Here is a 21,231-nt window from a genome sequence, read left to right as displayed (position 1 = left end):
TCACCTCTAGCCTAAGGAAAATTGAGTACAAATTAAACATGTCTAGTCTGATATTTTCACTAGAGAGAACTCCTGTTTAAAATTTTAAACATGATGGTCTAAATCACTAAGTATTCATCACAGATACCTTTTGCCATTAAATTGTGTATTGCCTAATTAGAAACATCCATAATGTGTTTCAACTCTGACCTCACTAAATGTTTTCAATTGCTAAATTTTATTGGCTATGAAGAGACTGTTTCAATGCTATGAGACTGTTTCAATGCTAAGAGACTGTTTCAATGTTCTGTGACAAAACATATTTATCTTTAAGGTCAAAAACACTTCAATAAAATAGTAATAATTTCTTTGACAGCTGATGGCACAAAAAAACTGCCAACAAAAAGCTACTCTCATTTTTAAAAATCTAAAAATCTATACTTTTTACTTCAAACATTTCCTTTATATTTCAGTGTTTCTATCTATATCTGGCTAAAAGATAAGACATCAATGAAAACCAACTAGCAGTTTTTTGCTTTGTGTCTTTATTGAATAGGTTGAAAAATGAAAACTTATTTGTAACAAAAAACAGAGTGAACAGGAGACAATTATAATAATCTTACTTTTTCAAGCTGATAACTTTCAAAATAATATGTAAGCAATTTTTTATGTTTTAACCTTACAATCTTTTAAATTCTACCACAGTGGCAAATACTTGTGAAAACAAATAAAAATAAATGATGTATAGATCTAGGAAAATTTCTTAAAAACTGAACTATTGCACAATCAATGTGAGAATGATATATGAAGTAATATAAAAATGTATCTAAGTACATTGTCAGGTTGCATGATTCATTTCACCTTACTGTTTATAATGATCTCTGTGCTCTGGGGTTGGATGATATCTTACGAATTTATTTTCCATGCAGTACATCATAACATTTACTTGCTAATATAAAATTCAGTGAGAAACAAACATGTACCACCTTATTTGGGGATCATTTCTCTCTTTCCTTGAGCAGACGAAAAATTATGTGGTACCATATGGCGAATCTAATGTTGAATCTAATGAAGAAAATAAACAAAATAGAAATAGACTCATAGATAGAGAACAGACTGATAGCTGTCAGAGGGGAGGCTGGGTGAAAAAGATGAAGGGATTAAGCAAAAAAATAAACTCGTAGACACAGACAACAGCATGGTGGTTACAAGAGGGGAAGACGGGTGGGGAGGTGCAGGGGGGTGTCGGGGAGATAAACGGTGATGGGAGACGGGACCTGGCGTGGTGAACACACTGTAACATACAGATGATATACTATAGAATTGTACACCTGAAACCTACATGATTTTATTAACCAATGTCACCCCAATAAATTCAACAAAAAAGACTGGAATGACAATAGAGCTCAGTTCTAGATAAAACAAGAGTTAAAGTTCTTCAAAGAATTTATAACAATTAGGACAGAGGACCATAAATTATTGAGATGGAAATCTAATTGTGCATTACTCTCCTAAATTTATTACCGCTTATTCTAGTTGGTGGACTCTTTCTTTTTTGACCAATATGACTGAATAAAGTCAACCAGAAATAAATTAATAAAAGTCAGGATTGAAACTCTAATGTAAGTAAAATGACAATTCCCAATACATTAAGTTTATATCCCCTGCCTGAATGGGAAAAAAGAAAATCAAAGAATAAAATCATAAAGTACAAGCATAAATGATTTTCAAAGAAAATTCTAAGCCAAATTTCTACATTGACCCTTATATTGAACAGAATCTTAAGCAAGAAGCTAGAAATTGGCTATGAAAGATTTGCTACTATGGTACACGGAGTGTGACAATGATTAAATGCTATATTTTAGCCAAGGTTAAGGAGTATAACTAAATTTTTGTGAATCTTTATAATACAATCAAAGTTGTTGGGTTTAACAGAAATTACTACTGAGTCACTAAACTTGGCTACACAAGCAAAGAGATTACTACTAAATACTATGGTACACGGAGTGTGACAATGATTAAATGCTGTATTTTAGCCAAAGTTAAGGAGTATAACAAAACTTTTGTGAATGTTTAATTACATGTCAGATGTTCATTAAAGCAACGCATTTTCAGTGGCTTTTTATTGCGATGTGAATGGTGTTTCAATATGAAAAACTAAAAAGAAAATATGAGTAGGAAAAATTAGATATTCTCTTAACCTACTCATAACTACATCGAACTATACTTCAAGGGACTAAAATTTGAATACTTTTACCTGCATGCCCTCCACTGATAATTATTAGCAAAATTATTATTTACTTGGTGAGGTGGTTTGTTTCAAAATCCATTAAAGTAATTTATTCTACATTCCAATGCATAGAAATAAACATGAGATTTTTGAAGAAAATTTTTGCATCTTATATTAATTACATTTTCAAACTTTGCAAAAATGAAGTAGTAAATTAATACTACTCTTTAGACATGAGGTTATGGAAAAGAAATAAGTAAAATTTGAAGATGCAGTTGGAAGTAAAAAGAATATACTTTCAACTAATACACAGAGGTAAAAATTCAGTTATAACTAGAATAAGATACATTTGTATTTTCAGCCTTGTGTCTCTGGAAAGGAAATTGCATAATTACATTTTCAGAGAATGAGAAAGAATATTTAAATTATACCATTAATCATACAGCGAGTAAAGAAAGGGTAACACAGAACTTAGGGGGGGTTTTTTCTTTTTAAAAATATTTACAAAATTGTTTAAGAGCACTACAGCAAAATGACCTCACATAACTAACTGTAACTAAAAATATTCTCTTCAATTCCAAAATTCCAAGCGTCTCATCCAATTAACATAGGTACTATGTGAAAATAGGCACCAATAATAAAATGTTTATTCTGATTTTTTGCTTATAGTAATGATCATCCTTAAGCACTAGTGTTTGGGGGTTTATAGTAAACGTGTTTTAAAAACAACAACAGAAGAGAAATACCTAAGTTAATGATTCCACTTGAAATTATTTTCTGACAGATAAGTGTTTCCTTGAATGGCACAGTTGGGGTATCAGGTATTTATTATATACAGTATATGTACACATATATACACACACGCACGCACACACATTATATAGCTAAGGGGTATACTCCAAAAATTGCTGAAAAAAGTGTAACGATTTTAGCACAAAATAACTAGAGGAAGTGCTCTAGCTGGAAGCAGCAACAGTCATCAAACTCTGGACTTCGCTCCTTTTCATTGGGGATTTTGTTCACAGAACCATCCTTCGAATGCCACATTCACAGCAGAACTTGGCCCATTCCACAGGGTATTTAGTCCCACACTCATGGCAGAATTTTGGCAAGTGTCCAGATGAATTTCCTTCGATGCCTCTAATGTTTCCACCATTGAGTGAAGATACATAGTCTCCATCTGGCCTGCAGGAGTACAGAAAAAAAGTTCACATCAGTTGTTTTCTACCCCAGTGATACTTGGAAAAGGCATGACTAAATGCCTTTATGTGTATTTATTAAGCATGACTAAAAACTTGCTTAATCTCATTTTTAATATTCTTCCAGTTCAGATTAAAAAAACAAAACCCTCTTTTATTTTACATTTTTTTAAGTTACTTTTTTTTTTTAATCCCCACCCAAGGATATTTTTTCCATTGCTTTTTCAGAAAGAGTGGAAGGGGGAGAAACAGAGAAAAAAATCAATGCGAAAGAGACGCATCGATTGGTTGCTTCCCACATGTGCCCTGACCAGGGCTGGGGATCAAGCCTGTAACCGAGGTACGTGCCCTTGGCCGGAATTGAACCCAGGACCCTTCAATCCGAGGGCCAACACTCTAACCACTGAGCAACCGGCCAGGGCTTAAGTTGAATTATATATCTGAGGTATTCCATTTGCCAGACAACATAAGTTTGGTTTTAGAACCACTGCACTTCCATTCTGATCTCATCTCTGAAAAACAATCTCATCTCTGAAGAAACATACTCTTTGTTCTGAATTTTATCACTAACAATGAAGGTCCTAGTCTTCGGAATGCACCCAGCTGTTTGTTATTTAATGATGCCTGGAGAAGAAGAAAACATAATTCGACTTTCCTCTGCTTTTTACCTTTACATTCCCAAATCTTTATAATCACAATGCTGGGTTTTGATTTTCCTTCCCGCTATCTTTTAAAAAGTTAATTATTTTTATTTTTCCGTTATATTTGGCATACAATATTATATTAGTTTCATGTGTGCAACATACCGGCTAGACATTTATATAATTTACAGCGATCACCCCGGTAAGTCTACTACCCACCTGCCACCAGGCCTTACAGGGCTGCTGACTGTGTTCCACGCTGTACTTCACGTCCCGTCTGCTCTTCACTGGCTACTCTGACACCTTTTCCCTTTTCTCTCATCCTGTCTATGCTCCTCCATTAAATGAATGCAACTGGGTTGTAACTTTGTGAATGTAAAGTGTTTTGTTTCAATAATATCAATTAGTAGGACACTATATCTTAAAAATAAGTCACTGCTTTCATACCCTCTTCCTTTTTTAAAAATTTATTTTTATTGTTGAGAGTATTATAGAGGTCCCCCATCTCCCCTCCTTTGCCCCCTCACCCGGCTCCTGCCCTGCCCCAGGCCTTCGCCACACTATTGCCTGTGTCCATGGGTTGTGCATATGTGCATATAAGTTCCTTGGTTAATCTCTTCCCCCCTCCTCCCTTCCGTCTGAGATCTGGTCTATGCTTCTATGCCTCTGGACCTATTTTGTTCATCAGATTCTGCATTATAAGATCATATATTTCTCTTTGGCTTATTTCACTTAGCATAATACTCTCCAGGTCCCTCCATGCTGTCCCAAAGGGTACGAGACCCTCCTTTTTTACAGCTGTGTAGTATTCCATGGTGTGAATATCCCACAGTTTTTTGTTTTTTTTAAATATATCTTCATTGATTTCATCATTGATTTCAGAGAGAGGAAAGGAGAGGGAGAGACAGACAGACAGAAACATCAATGATGAGAGACTCATTGATCGGCTGCAGCCCGCAACCCGGGCATGTGCCCTGACCGGGAATCGAACCCCAATCGCCTGGATCCTAGGTCAATGCTCAACCGCTGAGCCACGCCTGGCCGGGCTCGCACAGCTTTTTATCCACTCATCTACTGATGGGCACTTGGGCTGTTCCCAGATCTTAGCTATTGTAAACTGCGCTGCTATGAACATAGGGGTCCATAGATTCTTTCTCATTGGTGTTTTGGGTTTCTTAGGATATAGTCCCAGAAGTGGGATTGCTGGGTCCAACGGCAGTTCCATTTTTAATTTTTTGAGGAAATTCCCTACTGTTTCCCACAGTGGCTGCCCCAGTCTGCATTCCCACCAGCAGTACACTAGGGTTCCCCCTTCTCCACACCCTCGCCAGCATTTCTTGATGGCAGTCATTCTGGCAGGTGTGAGGTGGTAACTCCTTGTAGCTTTAATTTGCATCTCTCTGATGATTAGTGATGTTGAACACCTTTTCACATGTCTCTTGGCCATCTGTATGTTCTCTTTGGAGAAGTGTCTATTCAGATTCTTTGCCATTTTTTAATTGGGTTGTCTTCCTGGTATTGTGTTTTGTGAGTTCTTTATATATTTTGGAAATTAATCCCTTATCAGATGTATCATTGGTGAATATGTTCTCCCATATGGTGGGTTCCCCTTTCAGTTTGTTGATGGTTTCTTTTGCTATACAGACCTTTTTAGTCTGATGGAGCCCCATTTGTTTACTTTTTTCTTGTTTCTGTTGTCCTAGGAGATGTATTGACAAAAATACTGAGATTTTTCTTCTAGGATTTTGATGGTTTTGTGACTTACAATAGTACTTATGTCCAAACTATTTCTTCAGCATACAAATGGAAAGCCAGAATAAGAAACAAAGGAAAAAAATCAGATTTTTCTATCAAAGCCTGATACATATCTTTATATGTGGTCCTTGGAAAACTACACATATTCAATTTTGTTTTGGTTATTAAAATAACAGAGCTAAACATACCTGGCTATGTAGCTCTCACCATATGTTTTTCTTTTGCTTGTAAGGACACCTGAGGCAGGGTTTCGTGCCAAACTAGGTGGTGTGGAATTTCGAGGTTTGATGTTAGCTCTAGAGAGAGAAAGAGGTGGCAATGAAAAACTATTGAATTGTAATCATTTATTTCTCAAATTGCTATCTGCATGATTAGAAAAATAATTAGAAGCTGAAGAGAGGTAAGTCAAAAGATTAAAATCCAAATACTTATTTTAAAATGGAAAACAGTAGTTAACAGTAAAGAAAAACCAAAGTATTTTGCATTTACTAACATTCTTTTGATGGTATATAAAATCAATTAAAATATGTATATATGCTTTACATGAAATGTTTAATTTAATCATTCTGAAAACCTTCTTGTGTTTTAGTTTAAAATTGATAGTTTGCACAAAATAAAAATGTGGCTTGTTAAATGTCTACAAATACCTGTTAAATAATGTTGAGCATATGAGATGAGGTTAAAAGTAATTAGCTAACCACTTTAAACATTGGCTAGCCGCTTTAAAGAGTAATATTCAATTTATGAGAGTCTGTTGTGAGAAACATTAACTCAAATAAGTGTGTTAATATAATTTTCCCTTTAAAGATTTAATTTCACTAGCTAAAGGGTCAGGGCTATTGCTCTCAGTAGTGGGGAAGTCTTGGTTACGACATCACTGATTCCTTTTCTGAGACTTCAGGTATCCAAGAAAAATTAGATGGATGTATGACAGTTAATGGTGAAAGTACAGGCTCTGAGATGCAGATGAATCTGTATTCAAATCCCAACTGCTACTGACCAACTCTGTGATAGTGATCGACCTCTCTGAGACCAAGTTCCCTCATTTATAAAATGGGACCATCCTCTTATATAGGAAGTTACAAGACATAAATTGCAATTGATATGAGCACTTAGCAATGCTGCTGCTGCTAATACTATTATTATGGCTATTGCTACTACAAATTCACATGTATGTAATAATGCTTACTATATTTGGTACTGCTACACTGCCTTCATATATAAACTTATTTTATCCTCACAATAACCCTATGAAGTAGGTAGAATTTATAACTGCACTTTACAAATGTGCCAGCTGAGGCCAAAAGTGGTTAAGTAACTTACCAAGGTGACCCAGCCAGTGCGTTGCTGGACCAGCGGTTAGATGATCAATAAAGTATTAGTTCCCTCCCCTCTAGAGATTTACCTGAAATTTTTCATCTCAGACATAACCAATGTTATGTTATATAAACAAGCAGAATGCTTTTTAAATTTCCTTTAGAACGAAAGTTCTTAAATTTTGGCTCAAATTCTTCCTTGTCTACTTACACAGCCAAGTTGGAGAGAATTTTCTAAAATTTCAAATAGCTTCCTTGAAAATAATGTAGGTAATACAGCATCTACTATTTCTCAAATACCACTATATGTGGAATACGATACATATGTAACTTTGTTTAATCTTCATAAAAATCTCCGAAGATATTATTCCCATTTTAAAGTTGAAGAAACTCATATTCAGAGAGATTAATCTGCAAAACTATTACATGGCCAGAATACTTGACCTTGAATTTAGGGGATTGTATTACAAATCTTATGTTTAATATGCAATGCTGTCACTCAGAGAGAGGCTGCTTTGAATAGTTGTTTCTAAATTTCTACAAGAACCACCTTTCACCTTGGAGTGTGGGTGGGCTACCCTGGGCCTCAAATGGCCTTCAAACAGTCACTGAGAGTCCCTCTATGGGGTGTCTTCTACTCTGCTGTTCAACAGCCCCTCTAGGGATGTTGCAAAACTGCTACTGAGCCTTTTTAAGAATTCAACCTCTAAAAAAAATCATAGCCAATAAATGGCAATTCCTCCAGTGAAAGTCATAAGAGAAATAGAAAAGATACTTTTTTTTATATTTTGGCTCTGGAACCAAGTCTTGCTAGAAGTCCTATCACTTTCATATAATGTGTACATGAGATATACAAATACAGGCACACCCATAAGTACACACACACACACACACACACACACACACAATTTCACCATATCAATAATTTAAAGTTGTTAAAATAATTAGAAAAAAATTAGAGAAAAAATAAGATTATAAACAATAGCCACCGTTATTAAATGCCAATCACAAATTTTTGGTAACATCTTCTAAAAGTCTGAATCTGATTGTTAAGAACCATTCTTAGAGATTGGGAAATCTTGATTAGTACTGGGCACATGTTGCCCCGGCCTCACGTGGTCTGCCCACTATATAGAGTTCCAGCAGTTATAAAGGAAGGTGTAACTTTGGAAGTGTACTTCATCTAGCTTACTGCTAGTCAGTGTTTCTTTGGGATCTGCTTGGGGCCTATAGACAGCAGCAGTAAGACAAAGAAAAATGGCTCAGGGCAGATTCTTCCTTCTAGGATTTATCATTAACTACTTAAAAATAACTCAGGGCTGCTGGCTGCCAATATCTTCAAGACCTCTCCCATCTTTATTTTATTGTACATCTAACTAAATGTATTACCTTTCATACACGGTAAGAGAATACTGTATAGTAGACCTTGGTTTAAAAGTTTCCTAAGTGAACTCTGTCTAATAATATATTTTTCAACTCTAATAAGTAACTCAATTTATTACATCCTAATTTCATAATGTTAAAATGAGAGGGCTAGACTTGCACTGGAGCCCAAAGTAGTAACCTTTGAAGACGCATGTGACTTTTTTATCCTTTCCCTGTTTTAGGTGGAATTTATAACTATCTAATGGAAAGACTGAGGATCTCTAGATGAAATGTCTTCTAAAATCATTTTTTCTGCCTTCTTATAACAATTCATCATCTGCCTAACTAAAAGATAATCTAGCAATATTATATAATGTATATGGTATAACATTCCCTATACTCGTCTTTTCAAAAATATTACTCTTAAAAAAGGGCTTCTTACAAGTTAGAAGTATTGAAGGTGACTGCTATTTTAACCCTTTAAAATTAAGATTGCACGGAATAAAGTGTGTGCTCTAAAACCAGCTATAGGACGATAGAAATGTTCACCAAAAATCAAACTGTTTTAAGTCTTAGAAGATTATTTAGCACCTCTTGGCTTAAAAATGATTATAATAGGATTTTTTAAGTATGTATAGGAAGATACAAGTTTCTAGCATTCAGTATATAAAGCTTTTAAGGAAATATCTGAAACAGATTAACCAAACTGCGTTACAAATACTTACTTGTAAATGGGTAATAACTCATGTCTTTTGATGGCACTGTCTGATTTTGTGTCACTGTCATACAACCTTTGCACATGTCTTCCAGTTCGAAGTGGAGGGCCTAACTTGTCCATCTTACTATTAAAATATATAAAGGTGTACCCATAAGGAGATTGCTACGTTTATTTCTTTATATAATTTTTTTTTAAAAGACATTATTCTGATTCATCAGAAATCCACCTCCCAAGCTCTTAATTATCTGACTGCCTGGGTAAGGGCTAATGTCAAAAAGCATCTTCAGATGGTTCACACAACGCCCACTAGTAGTTATAAAAATTCTGACCATGCAGGGCACCTTGCCAGTTTTGATGACTAGCTAGAGAAATGCCACATTTGTGCATAGCAGGGCAATGAAATCAATGAAGACACTTAAGAAAACAACTCTCAAGTAAAATGTGTGAAGCCAGATGTGAACTGAAAGTTGTTATTCTAGTAAATGAGGCAGACCCACCGATACCTGCTCCTCTGGAGCTTCCAAATAACCTCCTGTGTCCCTCCCTTGAATTCACAGACCCTTTTTTTCCCTTCTCATTTCCCCTGAATTTTAAAATTCCAAATAGAAACATAGAAACTAAGAAACCAAATAAATATTTATATCTTTACCCAATTTGACTTTCTTTCAAAGAATGACTATTTTAGAAATTTATTCAGAGAAAAGTAAAAATGATCCTATGTGAAACCATGGATAGAAATTGAAAACTGACACATGAAAACGTGAAGTGGCGACGCCACAAGTATAAAGGGTTCCATCTAGAGGGGAATAGAGGAATTGCTGGTGTGTAGACATTTCATTGTTTTACATCAACCAAGTAACAGGATCATACATACTATCACCAACCAATATGCATACATAGTAGGAAACAGGGAAAATTAAATTGTGAAATTAGGAGAATTACCTTAAATTCCTACTGAGTAACACCTCACTGCTTGTTAACTTTGAAAGTACACTCTTTGTAAGGGATGCTCACTCAGGCCTCCACATACCGCTGACTGCAAGCCCTGAGCGCCTGCTGTGTATCAGGCACTGTGCTCCTTTCTGGGGGGACCATGGCAAGTGGGTCAGGCTTGATGCTCATTCTTACAGAGTTTGGTGTCTAAAAAGGGTCTCTAAGGAGGGACACATTTCATCCATTTTTATATTCTTTTACTATCTTGTACATAGCAGGCATTTTGTTGGGAAGGCTGATATTAATATTTGCAAGTGGTGATGTTTATATTACTTAAAACATTTTAAAGTTTTAAAAAATGCCTTCATTAAATATATATTAAACATAATTTTTTAAATGTTTGAGATTAAATTTGATGGTTTATTTTATTTGTGAAAGTTTATTGGAAAAGTTACCTATTTGGAATTTAAACTAACAAATCAGAATTTTCTTTGAAGTGTTTAACAATTATCAAAACATTATTGTTCCAACTGCTATCTTAACAAAATGTATCTGGATTTAGAATAAGGAATGAAAGATTTTTTCTTTCTCAGAAAAAAGTTACAAAAATGAAAATTTAGAAAATTTTAAACTACACTTTTTTAATGGTTAAGCTCAATTTATTTTTCATTTCTTCATTTAGAAAACATGTACAGAACATCTATTAGAAACTAAGGATAATAATAAATTGATAATTTTAGTTATAAATGTCACAGTTCATATTCTGAATTAAATAAAATTTTTGGTGTGTTTTAAACCTAATAATATACATTAAATCAAAGGGATATTATAAATATTGATAAAACACTGTTAGAAATAAGAAATTTTTGCCAAAGATAAATTCACCTAATTTCAATACTTTTGTAAACTTTACATTTTAAGACAGATTCCTCTAATATAAGAACTACTCAGATCTTACATATGATACAACTTTCAAAAGGAGATGTATAAAATCTAATAAAAATCTACAAGTAATTATCTAATGGAAATATTCCATATATTCCATATATTAGAGGATTGCCAGTATTTTCGGATTTTGAAAACCTAATGGAAAGGTAGGTTTCACTGATGATTTATCATGCCATATCCCTGTGTTATAAATTCAACTCCACTGAAACAATTCAAATGTTACTTAGGCTAAAAGTAAGTAAATATTCCTCTTAAATGAGAAATTACTTAAATTTATGTCCTGCTATAATTTGCTACTTTATACCATATATGTTCATATCAAGGTATAACCATACGAAACCTAAATTTATAAATTTCAATAGTATAGTCAAGATTTTATATGTATATATACTTTATATATAAATTATATATAATGTATTTGTATGTATAAATTTTTATATAGGTAAAATCTTGATTACACATATATTTTTGAATACCATGTAATAAAAGTCAATGTCAGGGTAATTAAATAAATTTTTAAAATATCAGTTTATGAAAGAACTTTCAAATACTTAAATCTCTCCCTAAAGTACCCAGATCTAAGATGTAACAGACATTTCTCATGTACCATCTTCATATTCATTTTGGTGTAAATAAACACTTCCTTGCTCACGTCTCCTTTTCTATCAAACCACTTATTTCTGTCTCTCCACCTCCAGTTGCACTAAAAATAAGTCAAAGCAGCAACAAGATGAAGGGAAATTAGAAAAGAAATTGAAATCTTTGCAAAAGTGATGATATCAAAAGGAATTTAAAGGCTTCAATCCAACTGATTGCTCTTTGGTTGAAGTTTCTTCTTTATGTCTTTCTTGGTCTTGCAAACCATCAGTTAGGAAGTGAACAACATGAATGCAGAAACCAGGAAGTCTGTATATATTACGTGTCTGCCTTGACTGCACGGCCTTAGATGTTTTAAGTTATGAAAGAAATGCACCTTTGTTGATTTTAATGCTGAATTTCTACATCATCTACTTCTGAGGTTACTTTGAGAATTAATACATATTGGGAAAGTACAATGACAAATCCACTTTATTATGTATTTTTAATTATTCATACAGTTTGAGGAATATAATTTCAATCATCTGATAGTACCTCATTATGGAACTAACAGTATTGATATTTTTAGAGTATGCTTCAATGCCATTTTCATTTCAAGGCTCCAATTCAGTAATGACAATTATTATACACCCAAGGTCTGTAAGAAATTAAGGCAGTAATAAACGAATCCATTCAGCAGTAAAAGTAGTCTTGCTGCTGCTAAGGAAAAGAGAGGAGGGTATTTTGAAGCCAACTAAGCACTCCCACAAAGCAGACATTTTGGCAGACTAAGCAATCTGATCGTGTAACATAACACAGAATTTCATTCTCATATATGTCCTTAAATTGGCACCTAGATTTGGTCAGAGTCAACATGAAAGTATACTTTCAATTCCTCACTATTCTTTCAATTCAATCATCAAAATGTGTTGGATCAATAAAAGTTAAAAAACACTTTGGTTCCACAGGTTGCTAATCTATAGCCAAAGTTCCTAGAGACCCCAAATGACCTAAAAAATAACAGTTCCATCTCTGGGTATAAATGAAGAATCCTTAAAAACCTCTATATTCAAATTATAAATACCTAATGCCTACAATAATTTGCTTATTCTAACATCAGGAGTGGCCAACTGCTCCTGTGAAGGGCTAGACGGTAAGTAGTTTAGGCTTAGCAGGCAAGGCCGGCTCTGCCATCACACTCCACTGTGCCAGCGGAAGAAGGCAGCCCAGACAAGGCAAAATACACGTCAAAACTAGACATTTCTTGCCCGGCCGGGCGTGGCTCAGCATCTGAGCATCGACCTAGGATCCAGGAGGTCACAGTTCAGTTCCCGGTCAGGGCACATGCCCGGGATGTGGGCTCAATCCCCAGTTCGGGGGTGCAGGAGGCAGCCGATCAATGACTCTCATCATTGATGTTTCTATCTCTATCTCCCTTGCCCTTCCTCTCTCTGAAATCAATAAAAGATATATTTTTAAAAAAACAAACAAAAAAACTAGACATTTCTTTTTTACTGTTGTCAATATAAAGAATGAAGAACCAAATTCAATTTTTGAATTAAGAAATGTTCCTTACATGCATTCTGTTGCTCCAAAGTAAACTTCTGTTTTTCACAGTAACTGAACTTATGTCCTGCTATAAAGCTTTAAAATTTGATATTTTAGCTATGGAAACTTACCAGCTGAAATGTCCATTTTAAGCTGGTAAGTAACCATTAAGAAAACATAATTCTCAAGGCAAGACTAAACTCTGTGAAAGAATTCAAATGTGGCAATATTTATTTAAAAGCTCTGCATTTCATAATACTTCTGAAATCTCCTGGGATTCATGATAGTCATCTTCTAGAATAAGGGGAGATTTTCCATTGGGTATATGCTTTGCTTAAAAAAACTGTTAAAATTGGTTGACTCACAGTTTGTCTATAAGTTAATTAGCAAACATAAGACTTTTTCCCAGGACAAAGATATATTTTTCTGTGGTATGATTCCAATGCATGCTAATATTATAGATCACTGGCATGCATGATAAGCTGTGCACAAAGATTGTGTATATGCAGGCTTTAAATAATTCCAAATTATTGAAATTGTTTCATTTTACTAATCTCAGAAGATGCTCAATTTCTTGAACATTTCAGCTCACCAGGTGACTTAATTCCTTTACTCTATCCTGAATCACCTGTGTCAATGGAAATAACAGCTGCCATACAAACTTCCTGCAATTGTTCCATCAGTACCAGGACCATGATTCCGTGATGTGCCAACAGGTTGACAAACAAAGGATTTAATTTATTAATTCATTACTTTTTTTCATTTATTTGTCAAAAATTTATTGTGTGCCTATATGCCAGGCATTATACAACATTTTGTAGTTACATCTGTAGGCAAGGAAAACACACAGGGCTTTCTGATCACAGAGTTTATAATCTAATCTAGCAAGGGAAACAGGAAAAAGATCATTACCTCAGTAATTCTAAAAGACAAATGAAGTCTGCCACTAACTAGGTAGCCAGAATGGCTCTGTTTAATACAGTAACGTTCCAGTTAAAATAGTAATACATTAGCTAGAAGCAAACACCACCGCTCTCTTCCCAGTATCTAAAAACACTCCTTTAATATGTAAGAATCATGTGTAAATGGACAATTGGGATTTGAATAGTTATGTTTGACAGTTTAATACAATGTGAGAGATCCAGAAATTTTAATTCTTCATTGTATTATAAGCAGTACATAACATAATAGTATGTGCTCACAATCTTTGTTTGTTAGTAAAAACATTTTCTCCAAGGGATCATATAAATGTTGATTGGATTTTCTTAGGTCAGTTGTCACAGTGTCAGCAGAGTCACAGATGTTGTCAGAGACAGAAACAAGACAGGCAGAAAGTCAAAGTCATAAGGCTATTTAGTAGCAAAGTAGGGCCTGGAAGCCTAGTTTTCTAATTCAAAGCCAGTGCCCCTTTCGAATATACCAGCCAGCTTCACATGCTCTATGTAAGAATACAGGGTGTCAATATAACTCACTATCACCAACCGATAAAATTACCAGCATGATGGGTGAGGTACTGAAAAATGCCAGCTTTTAATGCATAATCAGCTGCAAATGAAACTATAAATAACACTACAAACAAAAACTATAAACTAACATGGAGGGTAATTCTTTGTGATATGGTTAGATAGGCTTTGTAAGTTAAAATACACAGGGCTGTGTCTATCATTTAGTTACTAAAGTAAAATCAGTAGAGAAGCAAGAAAAAAATCAAATCGGTTTTTAGCACTGGAAGCTGAGAACCTCTTACTTTTCAAACACGTGACCTACTGATAACCTCTCTCTTTCTGAAGGACAGCTGTCTCTTCTTTTTGGAAGCACAACAAAAAGAAAAAGAAAAAAATTTAACTAATCAGATCTTGGAAGTTGATTATTTTTCTTTTTCTACGAAAGAAATTAAATTCTATTCCTTCTTGCACTTTCTACATAGTCCAAATTAGGAAACCAAAGGCAATTACTCTCATTTCATATTTACTCTCATATATATTTCCTGTATAAAAACTAAAGTAACAACCTACATCTGAAAGTACTGTGTGCTATCCTTCCTATACCAACTTTATCAATGTTTTTAAAGATATAGACATAAGCCCTCCTTCTAATGGTGATGTAGAAATCAATGTTCTGACATCAAAATGGAAGAGAAAGTGAGTTTCTACTGAAAGACAAGGCCTTCTATTAAAATCTCTAGTGTTATCAATAATTTTCTCACAGTAGCATAATTGTTGAAAACTTAGTTATGCTACTTTATTGAAAGCCATGCATATAAAACTGTAGAAAAATAAAAGTTCTTAGAAAGTATTAAATGAAAGGGAAAGAATCACCCACTATTACTATTTCAGCATATTGGGTCTTTTTTGGTCTACACCTATTTTTCTAGTTTCTATCATAGCAAACATGGAGTTCATATCCCATATTCCACTTGTGTTAGAGCAGAATCAGCTTATTAAAATTTATATATTATATTATGGTTGCATAATATCTCTTTGTTGATTTCAACATTTGCTCTTTGAAAAAAGCTAGACACATTTGGGTGATTTTATATTTTTTACATTATAATAAAAACATATGAAAAGAGACCAATGTTTAGAGCTAAAGAGACCCTGATTTGTATTGTTTCCAACTTTTAACAGCCGTGTGGCTTTGAGCAAGTTACTTTGCTTCTCTGACCGTCGAGTTAGTGGGGTGGTTTTAATAAAAACATATGTAAAATGTCTAGCACAGTGCCTGATACATAATGCTTAATAAATCATGGTTACTGCAAAAATATTCTATATTTCAAATGAATTCCTTAGCTAGAGTCCCCACGTAAAATTATTCATTCAAAAATATAAATGTTTTAAGACTCTTGATAAATACTACTAGATTTCCTTCCAATGTGGTTATATTTCAGACCCTCGACAGCAGTGAGTGTGATCCTGACCAGCAATATTAAAAGACAAATGAACTTAGAAAAGAAAATTAAGGTTAATGAAAAGGTCAATTATCTAAACAAAATAAAACCTTAGTTATATATATATGTGTATATTTCACTAATAAATTCAATTCTATGTAGACTTACCCTATATGAGGGGCTGCTATCCCTTTGTGCGAGGGAGATAAGGTCTGAAGTTTGTTTCCCAAAGAGCTGTTAACTGAAGACACTTTACCTGAAGGCACAGCTTACAATAAAAAGGTATTAGTTTTAATGACACACTGAAAAGAAAAATCACATAAAATAGCATCTGACAAGGAAAATAATCACTTAGTGGCAATAAATCTAAACAAGTTATCAACTAAGAAGAATTGTTTTTTAAAAAGTGAAGTTTCCAGGTAACAACATACAGTATCCTTCTAATTTCTATATTTCTTTCTTATAATTTACATAAAAATAAAGGTACGTGTCAGTAGTCAAGCCATTAAACATTTGTCTATTAAGGACAACTATCAAGTTCAGAGCAGTATAGGTTGAAATGAGGGAAAAATGGTCAAAGATTCTAGAAAAGACCTTGGTAGGCTATTCTGAACAAATGCCATATCATTAACAACATCAAGGATATACATTGATGCTTTAAAAAAGGGACTATAATATAGCTAGAGTAGAAGCTATTGAAAGTTAGTTTATTTTTACCCAGAAATAATTACTAATCCTCCATATCTCTTGCTAATTATTAATCTATTTTAATAATCCAAATGGAACACTATCTTCATTTTCTTCTCTACCAACACTGTAAATACCAAGAAAGGAAACGAGTTATTTCATGGCTCTCATTACCTACAACAGTCTTGCTGGTGCCACTTGGCTGTGGTAATCGTGAAGATCCTGATGACACGGTCCCAGGAATATTTGACTTTTTAAGAGCAGGTGGCTTATACTAAAATAGTGAAAATAAAATATTTTACCAACACTGTTTTTGAATATCAACTGTAAATTAGTGTTTCATTCCCTTCAATGAGTAATCCTTTTACTCGCTACTGTGACCCAAAGTGAGAAAGTGTAGATTAGAAAGTGTCGCCTCAGAGAGACGTTTCCCAAAATGTTCCTTCTCAAAACTGGTGAACTGGAAGTTTGGCTCAGATGTTCCACTGCTAAAATAAACAAAGAGCAACTTTTCCCAGCTCACAGGGGAGAAAAGGTTCGATGGAAAATATTTCCTCAATGTTAGATTTTAACCACCAAGCAAGTATTAATAGAAAAACTTACACCCAACACTGCTCACTGGGTGGTGCCGCTTTAAAGGTCATGATTTTACATGTTCCTGGGTGTGGTTTTATATTTCATATGTATAATCCAGCCACATTTCCTGATAAAAATGCATACGATTACATATCGGTCTGGGCAAGTTTTACAATAGCTGCCTTTTGCTTATCCCCAATGTGAAGAGACAGAGACAATTCTGGCTTCCCATCCTCACCAGACCACGTCAAAGGGATGGGATGTGGGTTGAGAAAAGACAAGCACATCAGCTTATCTTGTTTATTATTATTTTTGCTCCACTCTTTAGAGGGATATCACTATTAATTTTATTTTGCTCTCTTACGAGCCAAATTTTGCTCATTTACTAAATACAGAAATATCTTATCAATCACCTGCTCTGATATAAAGAAATGCACTTGCCCAGGGTTCCACCCCAATTTAACAGCAGAACAGAAATGAAGATTCAGGCCACCTTAGTGCCAGCCCAGTGCTTCACTATGTGGTGATCACTGCTCTTGCGAGTGTACCTGAGAGTTAGCCTAATGCAGTTTTTAGACTGTTAGGACTTTACGTGAAAATGAGCTTTACACCTGAGTTTCCAAAATCAAATAATATTTTATAACCAATAATCAGTAGTAATACTACTACTAAAATGCTGCTGGCTAAACACAAATTTCAAAGTCAAACATTATAACTCTCCAAAATTCAGTATGTGACCTTTAAAAAAAATAAATCTTGATAAACGGGTCTCACACACACTCAAATACCATGCACATTGGAACTATTATGCCAGAAACCAAAATTTCTTGAACCTATGGCAAATAGAAAACCTTTAATAACTGTCAGAGGAACAAATGACTAGAGACCTTGGAGGTAAGCCATATAAAGACAGTTTCTTTAAAAACCTGAGGTGTTTCTTTTTATTTTTTAAAATTTATTTTGAGAGAGAGAGAGGAAAGGATAGAGAAACATCAATTTATTGTTCCATTTATTTATGCATTCATTGGTTGAGTCTTGTATATGCCCTGACAGGAAATCAAACCCGCAACTTTGGCGTATCAGGAAGACACTCCAACCACCTGAGCTCCTCGGCCAGGGCCAAGGTGTTTCTGGTCTAAAAGGGCATCTGTTAGTATGTCTCTCCCACTAATATACCAATGAAGACATTAGAAAAGATCTTAAAGTGAAAAACAATATGAACAACAAGCCCTAACAGAGTCTTGTCAAAATACCAGAGATGTCTACTAAAAACAGGGCCCATAAAACTGAATTAAAAAACAGAATTGGCGACCCATTCATATTTTGTTAACTACCAAAAAAGAGCAAAACGATCAGCATAAAGGCGGGGGTATATTACATATGGAGAGGTCAAGCCTTTAGGTTGCGCTCAGGCAGGAAGGGCCCTGGTCGTATTATATATCAGGGACTATAAATTTTTATGTACATATTAGAATTTATTATTAACTTAATGGCTTACAAATAGAAAAAGGGAGAATATGCCTTTCAAAAGGTGCTCTGTTTTTCTGCTTTCTGTATTAGGCCTCCTACCATTTTATTCAATTTTATTGTCAGGTTTTCTGAGGTACCTAGAACCTAGCCCAATCTTATCTATCTCCTATAATATTTCCTATTACTTTCAATAAGAACTAGTCAGGTTAGTTTGCTTTCTGAATCCGCATACTACTCTGAATGCCCCTTGTTTAAAACATATTCACCTGCCTCTCAGTAAGTTGCTGTTCCCCTGACCTAGATAATCTGACCCCTTCCTCACTGAGTGTATTTTATCTATTACACAGCATCTAGCTGAAGTTCTCCCAGTGTTATAAAGGCTTTCGGGTGACTCTAGCTAACAACAATTTCATGTAAATTCATTCAGAAGAACAAAATAATTTTATCTTAATACAATTAATAGTCAATATATATTTCATTCATTAAATGTTTGTTAGGTGCTGATTATTTCATGTGTTTTTATGCAGATCACAAATCTAATAAATTTCCATAGTCAAATATTTATATTTACAAAGACATTTATTGAGTGGAAAAGCTTAGAGAACGTAGAGGACATTCATTTCTTATAAAATGGCAGAAGGCACTACTGGGACCAACCCTTCATCCAAGCACTACAAATGCTCAGGACTGAAATCACTGTGTGCAGGTGAAGATATAGTTGCTATATAGAACAAGGATGCATCTAAGCATCTTTACGAAAAGTACTCTGTTTTGTTTACTGATATACACCCAGTACTTGCTACAGTGTCTGATTCAAAGAGGATACTCAATAAAAGCTTGTTGAATGAATAAAGATGAGAAAATATAGGGTTAGGCTGAAATGAACATACACAACCGGGTCCTGATGAATCAGCACTGATGTCATTTAAGGTGGGAAAATCAACTACCAGGATTTCACATTTATCAATCATTTGGCACCTAATTGTTGGAATATACATTCTGTTACCTTCTATTGTACTCCCTTTGCTCTACTGGTTATTTTGTTCTTGAAACCAAAAATCCTATTACTGTTATTAACAATTTATATAAAAGGTAAGTGTTTGACATCTGTTTGGAAGATTATTCAAAAGGAGCCACTGTTCTTTTCCCCACAATGATGATACTAATGAAGTGCTCTATTTCCAATAACATGAACAAAAACTCAATGAAAGAATTCTCTCACGGAGGCCCCAATTATAATGGAGTCTTTACATTCAATGTTTTATTCATAAATAATGAGAGAAATTGATTTACTTACTTCCTGCTAGATTTAAAGTACTAAAAAAGTTGTTTACAAATGAAAGCTTTGTAAAATAAGAAATCTGCTTGGAAGTGTGACATTATCAATGCTACTGTGTAGCAATATGCTTAAAGAAAAACAACAGTACTGTAAAAATCAGTTGCATACAACAAAACCCTTACATGGTTCATGGTGTGCTGAGAGCTTTCACATACACTATTCCACTTGGTTCTCACAGTACACATGTAGACCACCACTTACAGATGAAGAAACAAAGGCTAAAAGCAGCAGCTTGGGCCCTACGTTCATTTCCCCTGAGCATTACTCACTCATAACATGGAAACATTCGGTACTTACATGATTTTCAAATGAGAATTCACTGGCATTTTCTTACTCCCTTATCACTTCTGGTTTCCTCTGCATATGCTTTACCTATTTTTAACTTGTTTTCTTACATTTTCCCTAACACCTCTTTAAAATCTGTATGTTTTCAAGTTTCTACCAACTCAAGTCCATTTCAAATTAATTTTAATCATTTCTTTTCAGTCATTCACATTTCTTACTAAATCTATGAATAGTAATATATAAATTTTAGCAGGTGAGAAAATTGTACTTAAATGTTCTATAAAGCATAAACACAAAACAATGAACTTAAAAAAAAGTCACTCTCTTATTTGTTTGTAGAAATAATTTAGTGCATTTCACCTGTGTCCGAGAAGTCGCTTTGCCTTTGGCATCAGTGGGAAATTTGCCTTTATTACTAATCCGTGCTGCCTGTTCTTTACAGAAATTTATGTGTCTATCAGCCGCATTTTCATTAAATCTCCTCTGGCAATATGGGCACTGAATATAATCTAAAGCAAAAAAAAGAAACAAATAAATAACATAATACTTGAAATGGGACATAAAGAATTATGTTTATATGAAGACATAAGCACAAATAATAACAACTGATAAAATCTCTCATTTCCTTATAACCACCCAATCTGACTTATCTAAACTTAGTACAAATGTTTAAACAAATAGTCTACTAGTATATGATAAATTCCAATGTTCTCCCAGCTTAGAATCAAATTTTGAAGAAAAAAAAGATAAGTCCTCAATATAAAAAACAAGAAGAGGAA

General features: G+C 34.2%; 1 protein-coding gene across 1 annotated transcript in view; it reads right to left on the bottom strand.

Annotated features, from left to right (window-relative positions):
• Positions 1-513: 513 nt before the first annotated feature.
• Positions 514-21,231, bottom strand: part of ZC2HC1A (zinc finger C2HC-type containing 1A) — a 36,365-nt gene continuing 15,647 nt past the window's right edge. Inside the window, exons 5-10 of the mRNA XM_081116468.1 lie at positions 20,813-20,961; positions 16,957-17,056; positions 16,264-16,363; positions 9,211-9,327; positions 5,993-6,100; positions 514-3,394 (exon numbers count right to left, since the gene is read on the bottom strand). Of these exons, the coding sequence (XP_080972594.1) occupies positions 3,229-3,394; positions 5,993-6,100; positions 9,211-9,327; positions 16,264-16,363; positions 16,957-17,056; positions 20,813-20,961 (740 nt within the window). The 3' untranslated portion in view covers positions 514-3,228. The remainder of the gene's footprint in view (positions 3,395-5,992; positions 6,101-9,210; positions 9,328-16,263; positions 16,364-16,956; positions 17,057-20,812; positions 20,962-21,231) is intronic.

The sequence above is a fragment of the Miniopterus schreibersii genome (assembly GCF_964146895.1).
Source record: "Miniopterus schreibersii genome assembly, chromosome: 17".
In the NCBI taxonomy this organism is placed as follows: domain Eukaryota; kingdom Metazoa; phylum Chordata; class Mammalia; order Chiroptera; family Miniopteridae; genus Miniopterus; species Miniopterus schreibersii.
Note: the sequence above shows the minus strand (reverse complement) of the source record. Positions and strands in the feature narration are given on the sequence as shown.